The 18,638-nt window shown below is 36.6% G+C and overlaps 3 protein-coding genes across 12 annotated transcripts in view; 1 reads left to right on the top strand and 2 right to left on the bottom strand.

Moving 5' to 3' along the window:
- The window catches only part of BRMS1L (BRMS1 like transcriptional repressor), a 261,816-nt gene that overhangs the window by 6,178 nt on the left and 237,000 nt on the right, over nucleotides 1–18,638 (top strand). The window lies entirely within an intron of this gene.
- RALGAPA1 (Ral GTPase activating protein catalytic subunit alpha 1) overlaps nucleotides 1–18,638 on the bottom strand; it is a 277,367-nt gene that overhangs the window by 87,416 nt on the left and 171,313 nt on the right. For all 10 annotated transcript variants that reach the window (XM_050798088.1, XM_050798091.1, XM_050798093.1 and 7 more), the window contains 3 exons: nucleotides 17,805–17,988; nucleotides 7,898–8,759; nucleotides 6,171–6,242 (listed from right to left, as the gene is read on the bottom strand). In XM_050798088.1, the coding sequence (XP_050654045.1) occupies nucleotides 6,171–6,242; nucleotides 7,898–8,759; nucleotides 17,805–17,988 (1,118 nt within the window). The remainder of the gene's footprint in view (nucleotides 1–6,170; nucleotides 6,243–7,897; nucleotides 8,760–17,804; nucleotides 17,989–18,638) is intronic.
- The window catches only part of NFKBIA (NFKB inhibitor alpha), a 327,260-nt gene that overhangs the window by 222,371 nt on the left and 86,251 nt on the right, over nucleotides 1–18,638 (bottom strand). The gene's annotated exons all lie outside the window — the stretch shown is intronic.

Raw genomic sequence — 18,638 nt, 5'->3', positions numbered from 1 at the left:
GATTACATGAAAAAAAGATAAATAAATAAAAGAGTACAACTAGAACGTAACAAAAAGAATGAATACCCCATTTTCCATGATGTGATTATTAGACATTGCATGTCTGTATGAAAACATCTTGTGTACTCCATTAAATATATACACCTACAGGGAAATTTATAGCAATAAGTGCCCACAAGAGAAAGCAGGAAAGATCTAAAATTGATACCCTAACATCACAATTAAAAAACTAGAGAAGCAAGAGCAAACAAATTCAAAAGCAAGCAGAAGGCAAGAAATAACTAAGATCAGAGCAGAACTTAAAGAGATAGAGACAGAAAAAATCCTTCAAAACAATCAATGAATCCAGGAGCTGGTTTTTTGAAAAGATCAACAAAATTGATAGACTGCTAACAAAACTAATAAAGAAGAAAAGAGATAAGAATCAATAGACACAATAAAAAATGATAAAGCGGATATCACCACCAATCCCACAGAAGTACAAACTACCATCAGAGAATACTATAAACACCTCTATGCAAATAAACTAGAAAATCTACAAGAAATGGTAAATCCCTGGATACATACACCCTCCCAGGACTAAGCCAAGAAGAAGCTGAATCTCTGAATAGACCAATTACAGGCTCTGAAATTGAGGCAATAATTAATAGCCTACCAAGCAAAAAAAGTCCAGGACCAGACGGATTCACAGCCAAATTCTACCAGAGGTACAAAGAGGAGCTGGTACCATTCCTTCTGAAACTATTCCAATCAACAGAAAAAGAGGGAATCCTCCGTAACTCATTTTATGAGGCCAGCATCATCCTGATACCAAAGCCTGGCAGAGACACAACAAAAAAAGAGAATTTTAGACCAATAGCCCTGATGAACATCAATGCGAAAATCCTCAATAAACTACTGGCAAACCGAATCCAGCAGCAAATCAAAAAACTTATCCACCACGATCAAGATGGCTTCATCTCTGGGATGCAAGGCTGGTTCAATATACGCAAAACAATAAACGTAATCCAGCATATAAACAGAACCAATGACAAAAACCACCTGATTATCTCAATAGATGCAGAAAAGGCCTTTGACAAAATTCAATAGCCCTTCATGCTAAAAACTCTCAGTCAACTAGGTACTGATGGAACGTATCTCAAAATAACAAGAGCTATTTATGACAAACCCACAGCCAATACCATACTGAATGGGCAAAAACTGGAAGCATTTCCATTGAAAACTGGTACAAGACAGGGATGCCCTCTCTCACCACTCCTATTCAACATAGTGTTGGAAGTTCTGGCCAGGGCAGTCAGGCAAGAGAAAGAAATAAAAGGTATTCAATTAGGAAAAGGGGAAGTCATATTGTTCCTGTTTGCAAATGACATGATTGTATATTCAGAAAACCCCATCGTCTCAGCCCAAAATCTCCTTAAGCTACAAGCAACTCCAGCAAAGTCTCAGGATACAACATCAATGTGCAAAAATCACGAGCATTCCTATACATCATTAACAGACAAACAAGATAGTTAAATCACGAGTGAACTCCCATTCACAATTGCTACAAAGAGAATACAATACCTAGGAATTCAACTTACAATGGATGTGAAGGACCTCTTCAAGGAGAACTACAAACTACTGCTCGATGAAATAAAAGAGGACACAAACAAATGGAAGAATATTCCATGCTCATGGATAGGAAGAATCACTACCATGAAAATGGCCATACTGCCCAGAGTAATTTATAGATTCAATGCCATCCCCATCAAGCTACTAATGACTTTCTTCAGAGAATTGGAAAAAACTACTTTAAAGTTCATATGGAACCAAAAAAGAGCCTGCATTGCCAAGACAATCCTAAGCAAAAAGAACAAAGCTGGAGGCATCATGCTACCTGACTTCAAACTATACTACAAGGCTACAGTAACCCAAACAGCATGGTACTGGTACCAAAACAGATATATAGACCAATAGAACAGAACAGAGGCCTCAGAAATAACACCACACATCTACAACCATCTAATCTTTGACAAACCTGACAGAAACAAGAAATGGAGAAAGGATTCCCTGTTTAATAAATGGTGCTGGGAAAACTGGCTAGCCATATCTAGAAAGCTGAAACTGGATCTCTTCCTTACACCTTATACAAAAATTAATTCAAGATGGATTAAAGACTTAAATGTTAGACCTAATACCATAAAAGCCCTAGAAGAAAACCTAGGAAATACCATTCAGGATATAGGCATGGGCAAGGACTTCATGACTAAAACACCAAAAGCCATGGCAACAAAAGCCAAAATAGACAAATGGGATCTAATTAAACTAAAGAGCTCCTGCACAGCAAAAGAAACTATCATCAGAGTTAAAAGGCAACCTACAGAATGGAAGAAAATTTTTACAACCTACCCTCTGACAAAGGGCTGATATCCAGAATCTACAAAGAACTCAAACAAATTTATAAGAAAAAAAACAAACAACCCCATCAAAAAGTGGGCAAAGGATTTGAACAGACACTTCTCAAAAGAAGACATCTATGCAGCCAACAGACACATGAAAAAATGCTCATCATCCCTGGTCATCAGAGAAATGCAAATCAAAACCACAATGAGATACTATCTCACGCCAGTTAGAATGGCAATCATTAAAGAGTCAGTAAACAACAGATGCTGGAGAGGATGTGGAGAAATAGGAACACTTTTACACTGTTGGTGGGACTGTAAATTAATTCAACCATTGTGGAAGACAGTGTGGCGATTCCTCAAGGACCTAGAACTAGAATTACCATTTGACCCAGCAATACCATTACTGGGGATATACCCAAAGGATTATAAATCATGCTACTATAAAGACACATGCACACCTATGTTCACTGAGACACTCTTCACAATAGCAAAGACTTGGAACCAACTCAAATGTCCATCAATGATAGACTGGATTAAGAAACTGTGACACATATACACCATGGAATACTATGCAGCCATAAAAAAGGATGAGTTAATGTCCTTTGTAGGGACATGGACAAAGCTGGAAACCATCACTCTCAGCAAACTATCACAAGTATAGAAAACCAAACACCACATGTTCTTACCCACAGGTGGGAACTGAACAATGAGATCAGTTGGACACAGAGTGGGAAACATCACACAATGGGGCCTGTTGGGGGTTTGGGGGCTGGGGTAGGGATAGCACTACGAGAAATACCTAATGTAAATGATGAGTTAATGGGTGCAGCAAACCAACATGGCACATGTATACGTACGTATCAAACCTGCACGTTGTGCACCTGTACCCTAGAACTTAAAAGTATAATACAAAAAAAAAATTAAATAAATAAATATATACACCTACAATGTGCCCACAAAAATAAAAAATAAAATAAAAATGATAGACAAAGCAACACAAATAAACAGCTGTGAAGCAGAGAGCTTAATATTTAATAAAGGACGCATCAAATCAATGGCAAAGGTATAGTTTATTCAACAAATATTAAAATAGACTGTTTTTCAACATCCAAACTAGTTCCAGTTATCATTCCACAAATCAGAATATATTTCAAAATGAATACAGAATTAAATGTAAAATAATTACCACCTCAATCAAATAAAGATCTAGAAGGAAAGGCTGGGTGCGATGGCGCATGCCTGTAATCCCAGCACTTTGGGAGGCTGAGGCAGGCAAATCACCTGAGGCTAGGAGTACAAGACTAACCTAGCCAACATGGCAAAACGCTGTCTCTTACACTAAAAGTACAAAATTAGCCAGGTGTGATGTGTGGTCAGAAGGCTGAGGCACATGAATCACTTGAACCTGGGAGGTGGAGACTGCAGTCAGCTGAGGTTGTGCCATTGCACTCCCACCTAGGCAACAGAAGACTCCCATCTCAAACAAAACAAAACAAAACAAACAAACAAACAAAAACAACTAGAAAGAAATAAGGAAATGTACTAGAATATTTAACTGATTTCAAGATAAAACGTTTAAGCACAACAAATAATTCAAGAAATCCAAAGAAAGAAATTGAGAGAAATGATACATAAAATGAAAAAATATGTGTGTTAAATGATCTGAAGTTGAAAACTGAAAACTAAACAACTAACCAGGAAAGCTCCCACAAATAGCACAAAAGTTAATCTCTCTCTCTCTCTCTCTCACACACACACACACACACACACACACACACACACACACACGGAGAGTTCTTACAATTAAGAAAAATTCTTAAATTGAAAACTAGAAAAAGAACACCAACAGATAATTTGAAAACAGATGAAAATTTCATACAAATATATGGAAAATATTAACATCACTAGCAAAAAAGAAAAAAAAATTAAAGCGGTACCATGATCTGCTTCTCAAGCTATAAAGGTTAAAAAAGGGTGATTAGTATCCGGTGCTGGCCAGGTTGAAGTTATACAGGTGCTGTTATAAAATGTTGGTGAAATTACAAATTATTACTTAATAGAAGCAATTTCACAATAAACATGGCATGAACTATCCTGATACGATTGACCTCAATAATTCTATTGCTAGGACTCTATCATGTGGCAAGAAATTAAAAACAACTTAAATGTCCAACAATCATAAAACTTGGCATCATAAAAGATTATTTTTAGGCCGGGCGCAGTGGCTCACACCTGTAATCCCAGCACTTTGGGAGGCCAAGGCGGGTGGATCACAAGGTCAGGCAATCAAGACCATCCTGGCTAACATGGTGAAACCCCATTTCTACTAAAAATACAAAAACAAAATTAGCTGGGCGTGGTGGTAGGCGTGCGCCTATAGTCCCAGCTACTCAGGAGGCTGAGACGGGAGACTGGTGTGAACCTGGGAGGCGGAGGTTGCAGAGAACCGAGATCGCTTCACTGCACTCCAGCCTGAGCGACAGAGCAAGACTCTGTCTCAAAAAAAAAAAAAGATTATTTTTGAAGAATATCTAAATGACTGAGGAAATGCTCACAACATAATACAACACAAAAAAACAAACAAACAAAAAACTTGGTAATATCCCTATGATTCCAGTTCTGTAAAAAAAAAAAAAAGTAGTACAGTGTTATATAGATTATATTTTTGTTTTATATTTTCCGTAATAACCAAATAATTATTCTAAGATCATTTTGAGAAAAGCTAAAAACAACAACCAAAACCAGTTAGAAATTACAGGAAGTGAGTAAAGATTATATTTCTCTATACATTTGGCAGTAAAAGGAATGAGAGATCTGGATAGGACTATAGCTGGAAAGTAGAGTAACTGAGGAAAGTTTTGTTTTATGCTTTGTTTTGTTTAAAGGCAGATAACAAACATGTTTATTAAGAGGAACAAGAAGAAATATAACATAAAGAGGAGATAACTTTTTGAAGACGATCCTAAAGCAGGCAGAGATGGCAGAAAGCAGAAATACAAATAGATTTAAAAAAAGGCTTTTCTCAAACTGAAGGTGAGCAAGAAAAGATGGCTTAATACAGAAATTTTAAAGAAGAGAGGAGGAAGATAAAGAATTGTTTGATGTGGGAATGGTCTGAATCATCTTATTCACTATGCATTCCTATGGGTAGCTTTTTTCAAACCTGCTTCCCAATCTGTCAGAATCACTGGATTTAATTAATGAGAGATGTGACTAAGGTTTGTCTAAATATGGGAAAAACCAAAGGACATTTTACAGGTCCAATTAGTTTTCTGTGATTCAAAAGATGATTCTGAAATGCATAAAAAAGGCATAAACAAGCCGGGCGCGAAGGCTCAAGCCTGTAATCCCAGCACTTTGGGAGGCTGAGGCGGGCAGATCACGAGGTCAGGAAATCGAGACCATTCTAGCTAACATGGTGAAACCCCGTCTCCACTAAAAAATACAAAAAAAAAAAAATTAGCCGGACACGGTAGCGGGTGCCTGTAGTCCCAGCTACTCCGGAGGCTGAGCTGAGATCGCGCCACTGCACTCTGGCCTGGGCGGCAGTGCGAGACTTTGTCTCAAAAAAAAAAAAAAAAAAAAAAAAAAAAAAGGAGGCATAAACAATTCAAAGATACCTAACATTCTATGCAGTCCTAAATTTTTCTTAAAAAATTATTGCTCAGAAAGTTATAAATCAATAACATAGTATTATACACTATTTAAAGTATTATTCACAGTATTATTCTAAACAGAGAAATACCTGAGAGTTGCTAGTTATGTGAAGATTTTCCAACAACTTACCACTGCCTTGAATCCAAGTTCCTAAGTTCTCTAAGTAGCTTTTCATTTTTCTTCAGGAGATGAAAGCTCCTCCTAAATAGAGAGATTTATAAACATTTTCATCACCTTTGCAGTGAATGACATGACAGTCCCGGAAATACTTTCCACTCTACTCATGCAACTTTTATACTTTTCTTGCCTTTTCATACTTCTAACACAAAGGAGAACAGACCCTAAAAAAAACGTAAAGAATATATGTCATTATTTCCACCAGGCCTTCATACATTTCTGCTAGTGGATCATATCAATTGGCCACTTCAGTCTTTCCTTGCAGATGCTGTGAGCCTCCTAAACTCATATCTAGGAAAATGGATAAAAGTACTTTATAGGTTCTTTTCAAGAGTCTCATAAAAATGTGAGAAAGTTGTACCTCATGAGAAATAAAATATTCACAGAATCTAAATCATTACCAAGTAAGCAAGTGTAATCCAGATGGAATTTTCTTTCTTGTTTTATAATTTTTAGACTACAAAGCAGTGAATAATTTTACCAAATCCCTTCCGGGGTGCTAAATATGTACAAATTATTTTCATAAAATCAATGCTTGCTGAAGTAAAATACAGCTTCTCATCTTTAATTTTTCCCAAGGGACAACATATGGACCATTCTACAGCAAAACAGAGTAGAATGCATTTATACGATAACTGAGTGGCAATTACCTATATTTGGTCATACCATATGGCAAACTGTTCCTGAGATATAACGTTTGCTATAAGGCAGAGGATATTCTTCTCTTCTAATAAATGGCTTCCCTATATTCCTTACTCCCTTCTAAGAAGAGGCTTTCCTATAAGGCAGAGGATATTCCCTTCTAATAAGTGGAAGAGTTTAAATCAAGTAAGAGTATAAATACTAAGTAAACAAGCAGAACTCTATTTCAATGCTTGATATGCATTTGAATTACTTTAAGATTTATTCGTTCATTGATATCTGAGCTTCCCCTCCTACCATAAATTGACAGAGACAATACATTACCACTCCTTCCACTACCTACAGGGTTGTGTGACACAGGAATTAAAATCTAAATGTACGTTAATAATGCTCTACATTAGTGTACAATGCCAGTGTTTTATGTACGTTATCTAATTTAATTATTCCCAGTATGTGAGGTGGGAACTACTCTCAATTTGTAGACTGCAGCCTGAGGCTCAAAAGTTAAGTAACTTTAAGCTAGGTCTTCTGATTTAAGCCTATTGTTCTTTTCATTTAGCTCCTACCTAACTTACTTGAATACCTCATGAGTTTATTGTAAGTTTTTAATAAGGTTTTGTAACATGCATCAGAAAAAAAATTTTTTTTTAACTTCAGATTCTTTTTTTGATTTGATCTTGAATCTTGAGTTAATTTCCCTGATTCAAACTGGAAATAATCATATTGCGGTTTCTAAAAAAAAATTATTAGGCTTACAGGAAGGTTGAAAAATGAGCCATAATTTCTAAGTCAAATAGTTCTAGTAGTCATTTTGAAAATATTGATAATTTGCTGGATTATTTTATTCCTCTGAATCCCAATATAACTCAGTGGCCTCAAAAAAAAAAAAAAAAAAAAACTGCAAAAAAAAATGAGTCAGAGAACTAACTGGTAGATACAATTTAGTGAGGAAAAGAACAGAAAATAAAATGCTTCATCAGAAGATGAATAAGACCGAAAAAAAAAAAAAAAAGAAAACATTTCTCCCTTATGCTTACCGTTTGTCCCAGGAATTCATTCCCAATATACTAAGAAGCAATCTGCAATAATAAAATGCTGACTGAGGTTTCTGAGGTATTGGTTCATCTTGTTCCACAGCTTTCATGTTTAAGTCATTAAAGTGCTTCTCAACAAATTCTTTTTCTTCTGTATGTTGCTTAAGGATAGCATTAATAACATCATTTTCTTGTTTTTCAGAAATGCACACAGGTTGTGGAGCAGGAATATTAAGTGAGATTCCAGTTCTCTGTAAGCATTCAGGACTAGTAACACCCAAATACTGCAAGAGCTCATCAAGAACATCTTCTTCATCTCTTATTGTATCCCAAGTTGGTACAGTTTCTCTAAATCTTTTAAACTGGAGAGAAAGTCCATCTTTTACTGCTATATCTTCTAAGCATTCATTAGATGTTGGAGGCTCTTCTGGATTCTCTTGGTGAGACAACGAAAGCATCAAAGATGTAGGTTCTGACAAGCCACTTACAGGAGGTGGGCCATACAGTATAGCAGAATCCCATGAATATTTTCCAGAGAGATCACGTACTATGATTCTGACATTTGAATTGGCTGATGCAAGGCCAGCAGATAAACCTCCTCCAGGCATATTCTCTTCTGATCTGATCTGGATACAGGACACTAAGGTTGTATTATTTAACACAAAGAACTGGATATTTGGACTCTCAAAGAGTTCAGGAGAAAGTTCAGTACTTTCACTGTAATGGTTGTCGTGATTTTCACACACCTGACTTGTTAGCATAGCAGGACCACCACTCATTGGATAATGGCCCAGGTGATTTACCAGATGTGTAATAACAGTGCGGGCTGCTATAGAGATTAATCCATGCTGCATTTGAGTTTTCACTGGAAATAAAAAATATAAATGAATGGGAATATTGCTGCTTCCTAGGGAATCATATGACAATGAAACATTAGACAACAAACAGGAATTTTATCACATTGTTAATATCTCCAATTTAGATTCCGTATCACAGTAATGATGGCAAAAAAAGGAGGAAAACCATTCTTTGATGAAGTTTTGTTTATAAGGAAGCCCTTTCTGAAATTTTTGCTAATGGGTCCATAATTTAAACCAAGGCCCTTATATATGGATCACTTTTGAAGAATCAGAAGTATTATAAACCAATCATGAAATCCCTAATGCACGTTAAAAAGCCAAAGACGGCCAGGCGCTGTAACACATGTCTGTAATCTCAGCACTTTGGGAGGCTGAGGTGGGAGGATTGCTTGAGCCTAGGAGCTTGAGACCAGCCTGGGCAACATAGGGAGACTATGTCTCTATAAATAAAAATAATAATAGTAATACTAAAATTAGCCCAGCGTGGTGGCCGCTGCACTCCAGCCCAGGTGTCAAAGCAAGACCATGTCTCCAACAACAACAAAACAAAACAAAAACAAAAACAAAAACACAATGAAATCTGTTCAACTGATAAGTTTCTTATCTCCATTAATAGATTCCAGATTCAGAGACAGTTTGTAGATGCCTTAAATGTCATTTAAATCTGACTTTCACAGATAATGTAAAAATGTTTCAGAAAAGGTGACATTCCAAGTAAACTCTGGGAATCAGAATAAATTTAAACAGCAAGTCAGTATAGCCAGTACCTGTATGCACAAGAGATTTTATTTTAAAAACAAAAATATTTGCTGGACCTACTTATATTTTTCTAGGGTATTCTTCAGGGTCAATGTGGTACAGTCTAGCAGTCAGTTATATGCAAGAAATATTTTTTTTCCTCAAGTACAATAGGGAGGAAAACAGGTAAGAAGCATATTCATACAAATAACTAAAAAATCATAGGAAACAGTCAAAAGAGAAAACTCAAAGAATATTAGTAGTTTAAGAGGCTTGGAAAGGCAAGATGCCCAATGTCAGAATCTGAAGAAGGAGGAAAAGGGAGGGAAGGGGGAGAAGGAAGACAGGGAACACAGAGAGAGTAATGGGGGAAAGGAGAAAGGAGATAGACAATAATTTGTCAAAGCCAACTAGTTAAAGACTGCCAATCTAAGGAGGGCTAAAAGACTGTGATTCTGAGGGGTGTTGATGTGTAAGCCAGTTTGGGATTGAGTGGTGTCAGGAAGTGGGGACAACTAGTTGACTGTTGCCTTAATGCGTTTCATCTAACAGGTAGGAGGAGAGTTGTCTTTGGTAAAGAAGCATTAGTCATTCATGTTAGGATGTTTAGGTAGGGGTGTGTGTGTGTGTGTGTGTGTGTTTAAAACATTCTTGTCTCTACTTAATTTTAGACGTAATTACAGAGTGATTGTGTTTCTGTATTATTCTACCACAGTAACAGAGTGATCTTGTCTGAGTATCTATATTCTCTGACAGTTAATCAGTTGGGAACACTAGGGCCTGTCAGAACAAATAAGGATTTGTCACAATAAACACAGATTTTTAAAATTTTTTATTTTTTTATTTTTCAGATGGAATCTCACTCTGCCTCCCAGGCTGGAGTGCAGTGGCGGGATCTTGGCTCACTACAATCTCCGCCTCCCGGGTTCAAGTGATTCTCCTGCTCAGCCTGCCGAGCAGCCTGGGACTACAGGCGCACGCTGCCACACCCAGCTAATTTTTGTATTTTTAGTAGAGGCAGGGTTTCACCATATTGGCCAGCCTGGTCTTGAACTCTTGACCTCGTGATCCCTCACCTCGGCCTCCCAAAATGCTGGGATTACAGGTGTGAGCCACCGAGCCGGGCCAGATACAGATTTAAGAATGTTCTGATTTACATACATGCCCAATTTTATGTGTTTAGTTTGATGACTTTTGGTAATTGTATATAATTGTGTTACCACCAACATAATCAATATGAAAAATTCCCTCACCAAAAAAGGATTTTTATTTTATGTAAACTATACCTCAATAAAGAAAAAAATTCCCTCATCAAAAAAGAATATTTTATTTTATGTAAAGTATACCTCAATAAACCTAACTCAAAAAAAAAAAGGGAGACCAGTTTGTGCATTGATGGTATAATCACTTTAAAAGAGGCAAGAGAAAAGAATAGTCTTACATTTTCAAGGCTTTAGCCTTCAAGATTCAGAACCAATACCACTGGGTATAGGCAAACCAACCAACCAGCTCCTATGCCATTAATGTTAATACCATCTTCTCCAATTCCAAAAAAGAATAGTTTCCTTTGGGCTTTGGTTGCTTTTAAAATGTCAGAGTATCAAAATTTTAATTTCCCATTATCAACCAAGTTATATCTACATACATGTAAATATAAACATTTCTTAGTTTATTTATTGGTTTTTGTTTGAGACAGAGTCTTGCTGTGTCACCCAGGCTGGAGTGCAGTGGCACAATCTCGGTTCACTGCAGCCTCTGCCTCCTGAGTTCAAGCAATTCTCGTGCCTCAGCTTCCCAAATAGCTGGTATTACAAGCATGTGCCACCACGCCTGGATAATTTTTGTATTAGAGAAGAGGCTTCACCATGTTGGCCAGGCTGGTCTTGAACTCTTGACCCCAAGTGATCCACTAGCCAGGGCCTCCCAAAGTGCTGGGATTACAGATGTGAGCGACGCACCCGGCCAAACATTTCTTAGTTTAAAAGTTCCAATTAATGGCTGGGTATGTTGGCTCACACCTGTAATCCTAGCACTTTGGGAGGCCGAGGCGGGCCAATCACCTGAGGTCAGTAGTTTTGAGACCAGCCTGGCCAACATGGTGATACCGTGTCTCTACCAAAAAATACAAAAATTAGCTGGGTGTGGTGGTGCCCACCTGTAGTCCCCGCTACTCGGGAGGCTGAGGCAGGAGAATCACTTGAACCTGGCCGGCGGAGGTTGCAGTGAACTGAGATCACGCCATTGCACTCCAGCCTGGGTAATAAGAGTGAGGCTCTGTCTTAAAAAAATAAAAAATAAAATAAATAAAAGTTCCAATTATATTGAAATTTTTAAAAATTATTTTTATGATTGTTACTAATAACCAGCCATTCAACACTAGATTAATAACACTAAATGATTAACACTAATTCAATCCTTTGTTTTTAAGAATGTAGGCAAAGTAAAAAGTATTTTGAGCTATATGACAAGAAACAGCTTGAATCTAGTGTTTGCTTTCCCTTCCCTAATTGTAACCTAGAATATAAAAAAAGTTCACACTGTAAGGGGATAATTTAGCTGGTAGTCCTCATTTTGCACATGAGGACAAATGGGTTTGCAAAGTTAAGTGATTTGCCTACCATAGGAGATGTCTTTTGCTTCCCAGCTCAGTGTTATTTCCCTCTTTACCACAGGTCTAATTTCCATACTTTTTGCTCTTTTGTTAAACTGTCTTTTTCTTTGTGAGATATGGAAACAATGAATTCAAAATTTATTTTTCTCTGTGTATAAGAACTTCAAAAAAGTATTACTTAGCATAAATTACTAAATAAAAAGCAAAGAGCAATGGAAAAAAATCAAGACTAAATTGAATTTTAAATGGTAACAAAAATTAAAACTAGTCATTTTTAAATTTTTAATATAGAAAAAGATTTTTCTATTCTTCACTCTCCCTTCTGAGTGATATACTTAAATAGATGACTCATTTTAAGCATTAAATCCTCTTTGCATAACATAGAAGTTTACATTCTGAAGAAGGGAAAGAATATAATTTAAAGGAAACAACCATAGAAAAGAGAAGAATCCCTGGCTTTGGCTTGCTCTGTGATTCATGATCACAAATACATAAGATTCCTTAAACTCCATTTTTCTGTAAGAATTGCATACTTATTTGTAAAGATGAGTTAAAAACTCTTACATACAAAACTGGAAATAACAGAAACAATAAAAAATCATTCAATTTAAAGAGCATTATAAGTAACATAGGTCTTATGAGTTTCTTTTTCAAACCTACTTATAAATAAACTCCAAGAATGAGCCAGGTCTTTCCCTAAAACATAAACCTCCAAGCCCAAGTACCAGTCCATCCCATATATCTTCTTCCCAAAGGTAGAGACAGTGAGTATGCAGTTTAAATGAGCTTTTTCACAAGTCTGTCATAATTACCCACATTGAAAACATGAAAAGAATAAATTTAAATCTCAGATATAGGTAAAGCATTTTCTGCCCTAAGTTGCTTCTCTAAATTCAGGATATATGTCTATATATAAAGGTATAAAAAACTCTCAAATTGTTAACTGGGCACTAAATTTATTTATACTTATTTTTGAGCTATAAACTATACAACATACATATCTCTTTTCTACTTATCTACTAAGATATAAAGAAGACATGAATTTATCTAGTTTAGATATTTAAAATAAAATTCTAAAATAACCAGTCTTGTGAGAAAATGTAAAATGGAGATATCGATGCTTCTAAGGCTTTGTGTAAGTCTATTCAGGGTTGTCTTTTCAGATTGTCAGATTAAACAAACCCTACAGCATTTGCAGCAAACCCATAATTACAGGTTATTATGGCATACAAAAGCAGCAAGACATAAAAAGCTGCTGCAATTCACTGCACTGTAATAGAACACGCAGAGGAAGTTAATTTTGGCAAATGCTTTAAATATTAGCTTTGCATAATAAGTATAGGTGAAACTATAATTAGGACAGAATGAATCCTTTGGAGCCTCCTTTCACTCTGACCCGGCAAATGATGACTTTTTGCTAATAAGACTACTGCCATTTGACAAAAAGCCAACTTCACTACCTTGCTTTATTCTTTAGTAAATTTAATAATTACAGATACTCCTGCCAATAGTTCTCAAATCAGACTTGTTCAATCCAATACTGAGCTTATTAGCGACACTCAATGTTTAGAATTCTTTGGCCAAAAAAGTACTTGAAGATGATGAAACATGCCTTAGACAAGGGCACAATGATCACTCATTTTTGCCACATTAAAAAACACCCAGAGCATGTAGTCACTACAGACCAGAGAATTATGTGCTGTTAGCTCACAGTTGTTCCTAAAAGGTTCTGCACTTATCTGGTACGTAAAACCTTTGAGGAAGTCCAAAGGGAACAACTTGATACATTTAGAGAAGGGCACTGCACAGAGTATTTGATATCAACATTAAGCTAATCTATTCACATATTTTCCTTTGTTTCTTTTACAGTGACTGTTTGATATTGGTACGGTAAGTTTTGTACAAAATCTAAAATTAAAACTTCCTTTGAACTAAGCAAACTCTATTGCTTTGTTCAAGAAACATACTCTGCTGTCTTGAATAAAAACTGCCATTTTATACCTTAAATGTGCAGAGGTCAACTAGTATTTTCACATAACCATATTTTTAAGTAAAATAAACATGGTATCTTATTATGTTAAATCTAAAAATATAATTTTAAATTGCTTATATAAACTTTATTTTTTTTTTTTTGCTTTATACTGCTTGTTATACCTCTTTTATATTTGAGAAACAATTTAAATCTTAAAATTCCTATTTCATAGGGTATTTATGTTCCAGACAAACTATCTGTACCTTATGGTCAAACCAAAACCCTAGCTCAACTTCCTTGGCCTCTAAGTTCATACTTTCACTTTCATTGTATGCCATCAATCCATTATCATGGATACATCTTAGATGTTTTATTCATTTGTATCTATTCTACCTTTAAAAATCAAACTTTTCCTTACTAGCCCACTCTTTGACCACAACCTCCTAGTGTAGTGACTTCCCAATTGTGTTTTGTAAAGTTCTTGGGGAAGGCCCTTAGAGATGGACAGGAAAGAAACTGGTAGTACCCCACGCCTCCACTCTGCTGTGGTTCTATTTTTTAAAGTTTTCCAAACTGAGCTTCCTTATAAAATTTATTTGAAAAGGTTCTGCTACCTAAAAAAAGTTTTAAAAATAACTGTCCTAATATACCAATGATGCTCTCAGTGGTTCTCAACTGTGGCTGCATATTAGTCACATGCAGAGCTTTAAACAATCTCAGCAAATCCCAGATTAATATATCAAAATCTCTATGGATGGGACTGGACATCAGTATTCTAATATGCAGCCAAGGCTGACAACCACTGCTCTAACTTCTTATTACCAATCATATCTACTTTATGACTCTCTAGATCACTCTATTTTCTCCCAACTTAAAGCTGACCACTTCCTGGCAGCAGTTTGATCCTTATCAAGCCTAGGTTCCATGGCTAAGCTGTATACCAATATTCTCAAATCCACAGCTCCTCTGTATTTCTCTGCCACACCCATCTTACTAATTGTTGATAGGTGCAACCAAAACTTTGTGAGTTTTGTTTTCTCTTAGGCCCTCAGTAACTTCTGTCAATTATCTTAATTACTTAAATCTTCTTCTTTCTGGTCTGGGAAGAAGGGCTAATCCTAGCACCTATACTTTCTAGCTCATCCCCTCACGGACTTCACTCTATTAATGATACCCTTCCCACTTACTTTCTTCTCAGCTTATAAATAAGTTCAACTCTCTTCATCCCTAAAACTTTTAACCCTAAATCATCCTTTAGCTTCCAACCGTTTTATTGCATTTTTGTTTCCTTTATTTACTTATTTTTAAAGTCAAGCTTCTTTAAAGAATACTTTCCATGGATGACTCCACTGTCTTTATTTATTTATTTATTTTTAAAGCCGGAGTTTCACTCTTGTTGCCCAGGCTGGAGTGCAATGGTGCGACCTCGGCTCACGGCAACCTCCACCTCCCAGTTCAAGTGATTCTCCTGCCTCAGCCTCCTGAGTAGTTGGGATTACAGGCATGCGCCACCACGCCCTGCTAATTTTGTGTTTTTAGTAGAGATGGGGTTTCACCATGCTGGTCAGGTTGGTCTGGAACTCCCGAACTCGGGTGATTCACCTGCCTCAGCCTCCCAAAGTGCTGGGATTACAGGCGTGAGCCACTGCAGCCAGCCAACTCCACTGTCTTATTTCCTGCTTGCTCCTCAAACCACAGCCATCTGACTGCCTACTTCTCTGGTGAACTAAAGCTGATACATTTGTCATTACCTTTGTACTTGGTCTATCATTTAACACTGTTGGCTAACCTTTTAAAAGCTTTGTCGGCCGGACGTGGTGGCTAACGCCTGTAATCCCAACATTTTGGGAGGCTGAGGCAGGCGAATCACGAGGTCAGGAGTTCGAGACCAGCCTGGCCAATATGGTGAAACCTGGTCTCTACTAAAAATAAAAAAAATTAGTTGGGCGCAGGGGCGCATGCCTGTAGTCCCAGCTACTCGGGAGGCTGAGGCAGGAGAATCACTTGAACTCAGGAAGTGGAAGTTGCAGGGAGATGAGATGGCGCCACTGCATTCCAGCCTGGGTGACAGAGTGAGATTCCATCTCAAAAACAAAACAAAACAAAACAAAAAACAAACAAACAAAAAAACTTCTCTTGGTTTCTGAGAAATTACTCTCTCCTGATTTTCCTTCCTTTCCAATGTTTTCTTCTCAGAACCCACACATGTAAATATATATTCCTAACAAAGATCTCTCTAAGATCTAGATTTGTATATACAACTAACTGTCCATTAGATGTTTTCACATGAATATCTAGTAGGTCCCCCACACTAAACCATTTCCAACTGCCCTACTAATTTTCCCTCCCAAATCTGTACTTTCTCTAATATTCTTACTCTAGTAAGATTATTCTAGTTTGGGGAAAATCTAACCAATCTCCAAGTCAGAAACCTATTTTAGATTCCTCTTCTCTTTACAAAAGCCTTCTGACTTTACGTCCTACATACGTCTCAAGTTCACCTTGTCCTTCCATTCCTACTATCATTCTTCAGTAACTCAACAAAAAATTTAGTTTAAGCCTTCAGCAACTGTTGCTTAACCTATTGCAACAGCCTCAGAATTGGTCTCTCTGCTTCTGAGTTAACTGGCCAAATCAATCTAATATACTAGGAGTCAGTAAACTTTTTCTATAAAGGGCCAGATAATAAATATTTTTGGTTTTGTGAGCCACACAATCTCTGTTATTCAATACTGCTGTTGTTATACAAAAGTAGCCATAATGACAATATGGCTGTATAACAATAAAACTATAAAAACAGGCGGTAGGCCTGGGCCATAATTTACCAACTCCTATAAAATACTATGATCAAAAGTGCTCTTAATATAAATTATATCATGTATCTCCCCTTCTTAAAACCTTCAGCAATTGCTGGGTTCCTCTAGTTTACCTCTGTATCTTATATATACTTCTATTGTTATACTCATATTATAATGTTATTTGCTTCTATTATATCTTTCTCTTCTATCAGAGAGAGAATGCTCTAAATGTAGAAACAACGTGGCTTAAAAATGTTACTGAGTTAACTATGTACTAAGTAAGGATTGTGCAAAGGGCTTTACATATATTATCTTACTTAGTACTTAAAAAATACCTTAGAGGAAACTAGTGTTATCTGCATTTACAAATAAGAAAACAGATACTCAGCAATTGAGAGTCAAAATTCAGGTCAGACTCCAAAGCTAAATTTTTTATTCTATATAAATTCCATTATATACAAAATATCAAAAAGAACTTCTGAGAATAATTTAGCCAGAAGTACATGTTGAGTATCCCTAATCTGAAAATCTGAAATCCAAAAATTTTGAGTGTTGACATGATGCTCAAAGGAAATGCTCATTGGAGCATTACAGATTCTGGATTTTCAGATTAGGGATGCTCAATTGATAAGTATAATGCAAATATTCCAAAAGGTTAAAAAATCCCAAATCTTTAACGCTTCTGGTCCCATGCATTTCAGATAAGGAATACTGAATTTGCATAAAAGGAATGTCAACATATAATATTAGTAATTGTGCATGTGAAGTTATTTCTTTAATTAATAATGAACTTGTGCTATACATACATGGTTAAACAACTACAAAGTAAGACTACTCTCCTTCTCCAACATTTCCACCCATGGCCTCAAGTTATATACCTTGAGAGAGAGAACCCAAGCAACAATATTGTCCTGAAGAGAATTCATGTTACCTTCTGTTACTGGCTGGAGTTTAGAAGATCGTTCTGAGTCAGGAGAGTGCAGAGGTTCAGGCTCTTTCAGACTTTCCAAATGCATAAAAGGATCATAATCTACAGATGCCAAATCAGAGAGGCTCATGGGAAAATACCTTGGATTGCTAAAACACTGAGCTCCATAAACACACCCATGTAAAACCTGAAAATACAGGGGAAAAGAAAACACCCAGTTTAACTTAAAAAAAGAAAAAAAAAGATAAATAAATAAAAGTTAAAGGAACATAAAAATCAACCGGTAACACAAGAGCTTCGCAAATATTTTAAATATTTTAAAACATTAGGCCGGCGTGGTGGCTCGTGCCTGTAATCCCAGTGTTTTGGGAGGTCGAGTCGGGTGGATCACCTGAGATCAGGAGTTCCAGACCAGCCTGGCCAACGTGGCAAAACCCTGCGTCTACTAAAAATACAAAAATTAGCCAGGTGTGGTGGTGGGTGCCTGTAATCCCAGCTACTCAGGAGACTGAGGCAAGAGAATTGCTTGAACCCAAGAGACGGAGGTTGCAGTGAGCCGAGATTGAGCCATTGCACTCCAGCCTGGGTGACAAGAGCGAAACTCCGTTTCAAAAAAAGAAAAAAAAAAAAATCAAGGTAAAATTCAATACCTCTTACAAAGAATGACTAAAATTTAATTATACTCATATGTAACAATGATCTAATTCCTCTCAAAATTTTGCAGTGAAACAACAGTGTCTTGTAGGAAGTACTTTTAAATTACCCTTACGCATTGTAAGCTAAATCTGTGTCCTTAAAAATTTTCTAGCTCTAAAAGAATAAAAACGTTATACTGAG

Source organism: Macaca thibetana, chromosome 7, assembly GCF_024542745.1.
Source record: "Macaca thibetana thibetana isolate TM-01 chromosome 7, ASM2454274v1, whole genome shotgun sequence".
NCBI lineage: Eukaryota > Metazoa > Chordata > Mammalia > Primates > Cercopithecidae > Macaca > Macaca thibetana.
The sequence above is the reverse complement of the archived record's forward strand: the minus strand, read 5'-3'. Positions and strand labels throughout refer to the sequence as shown.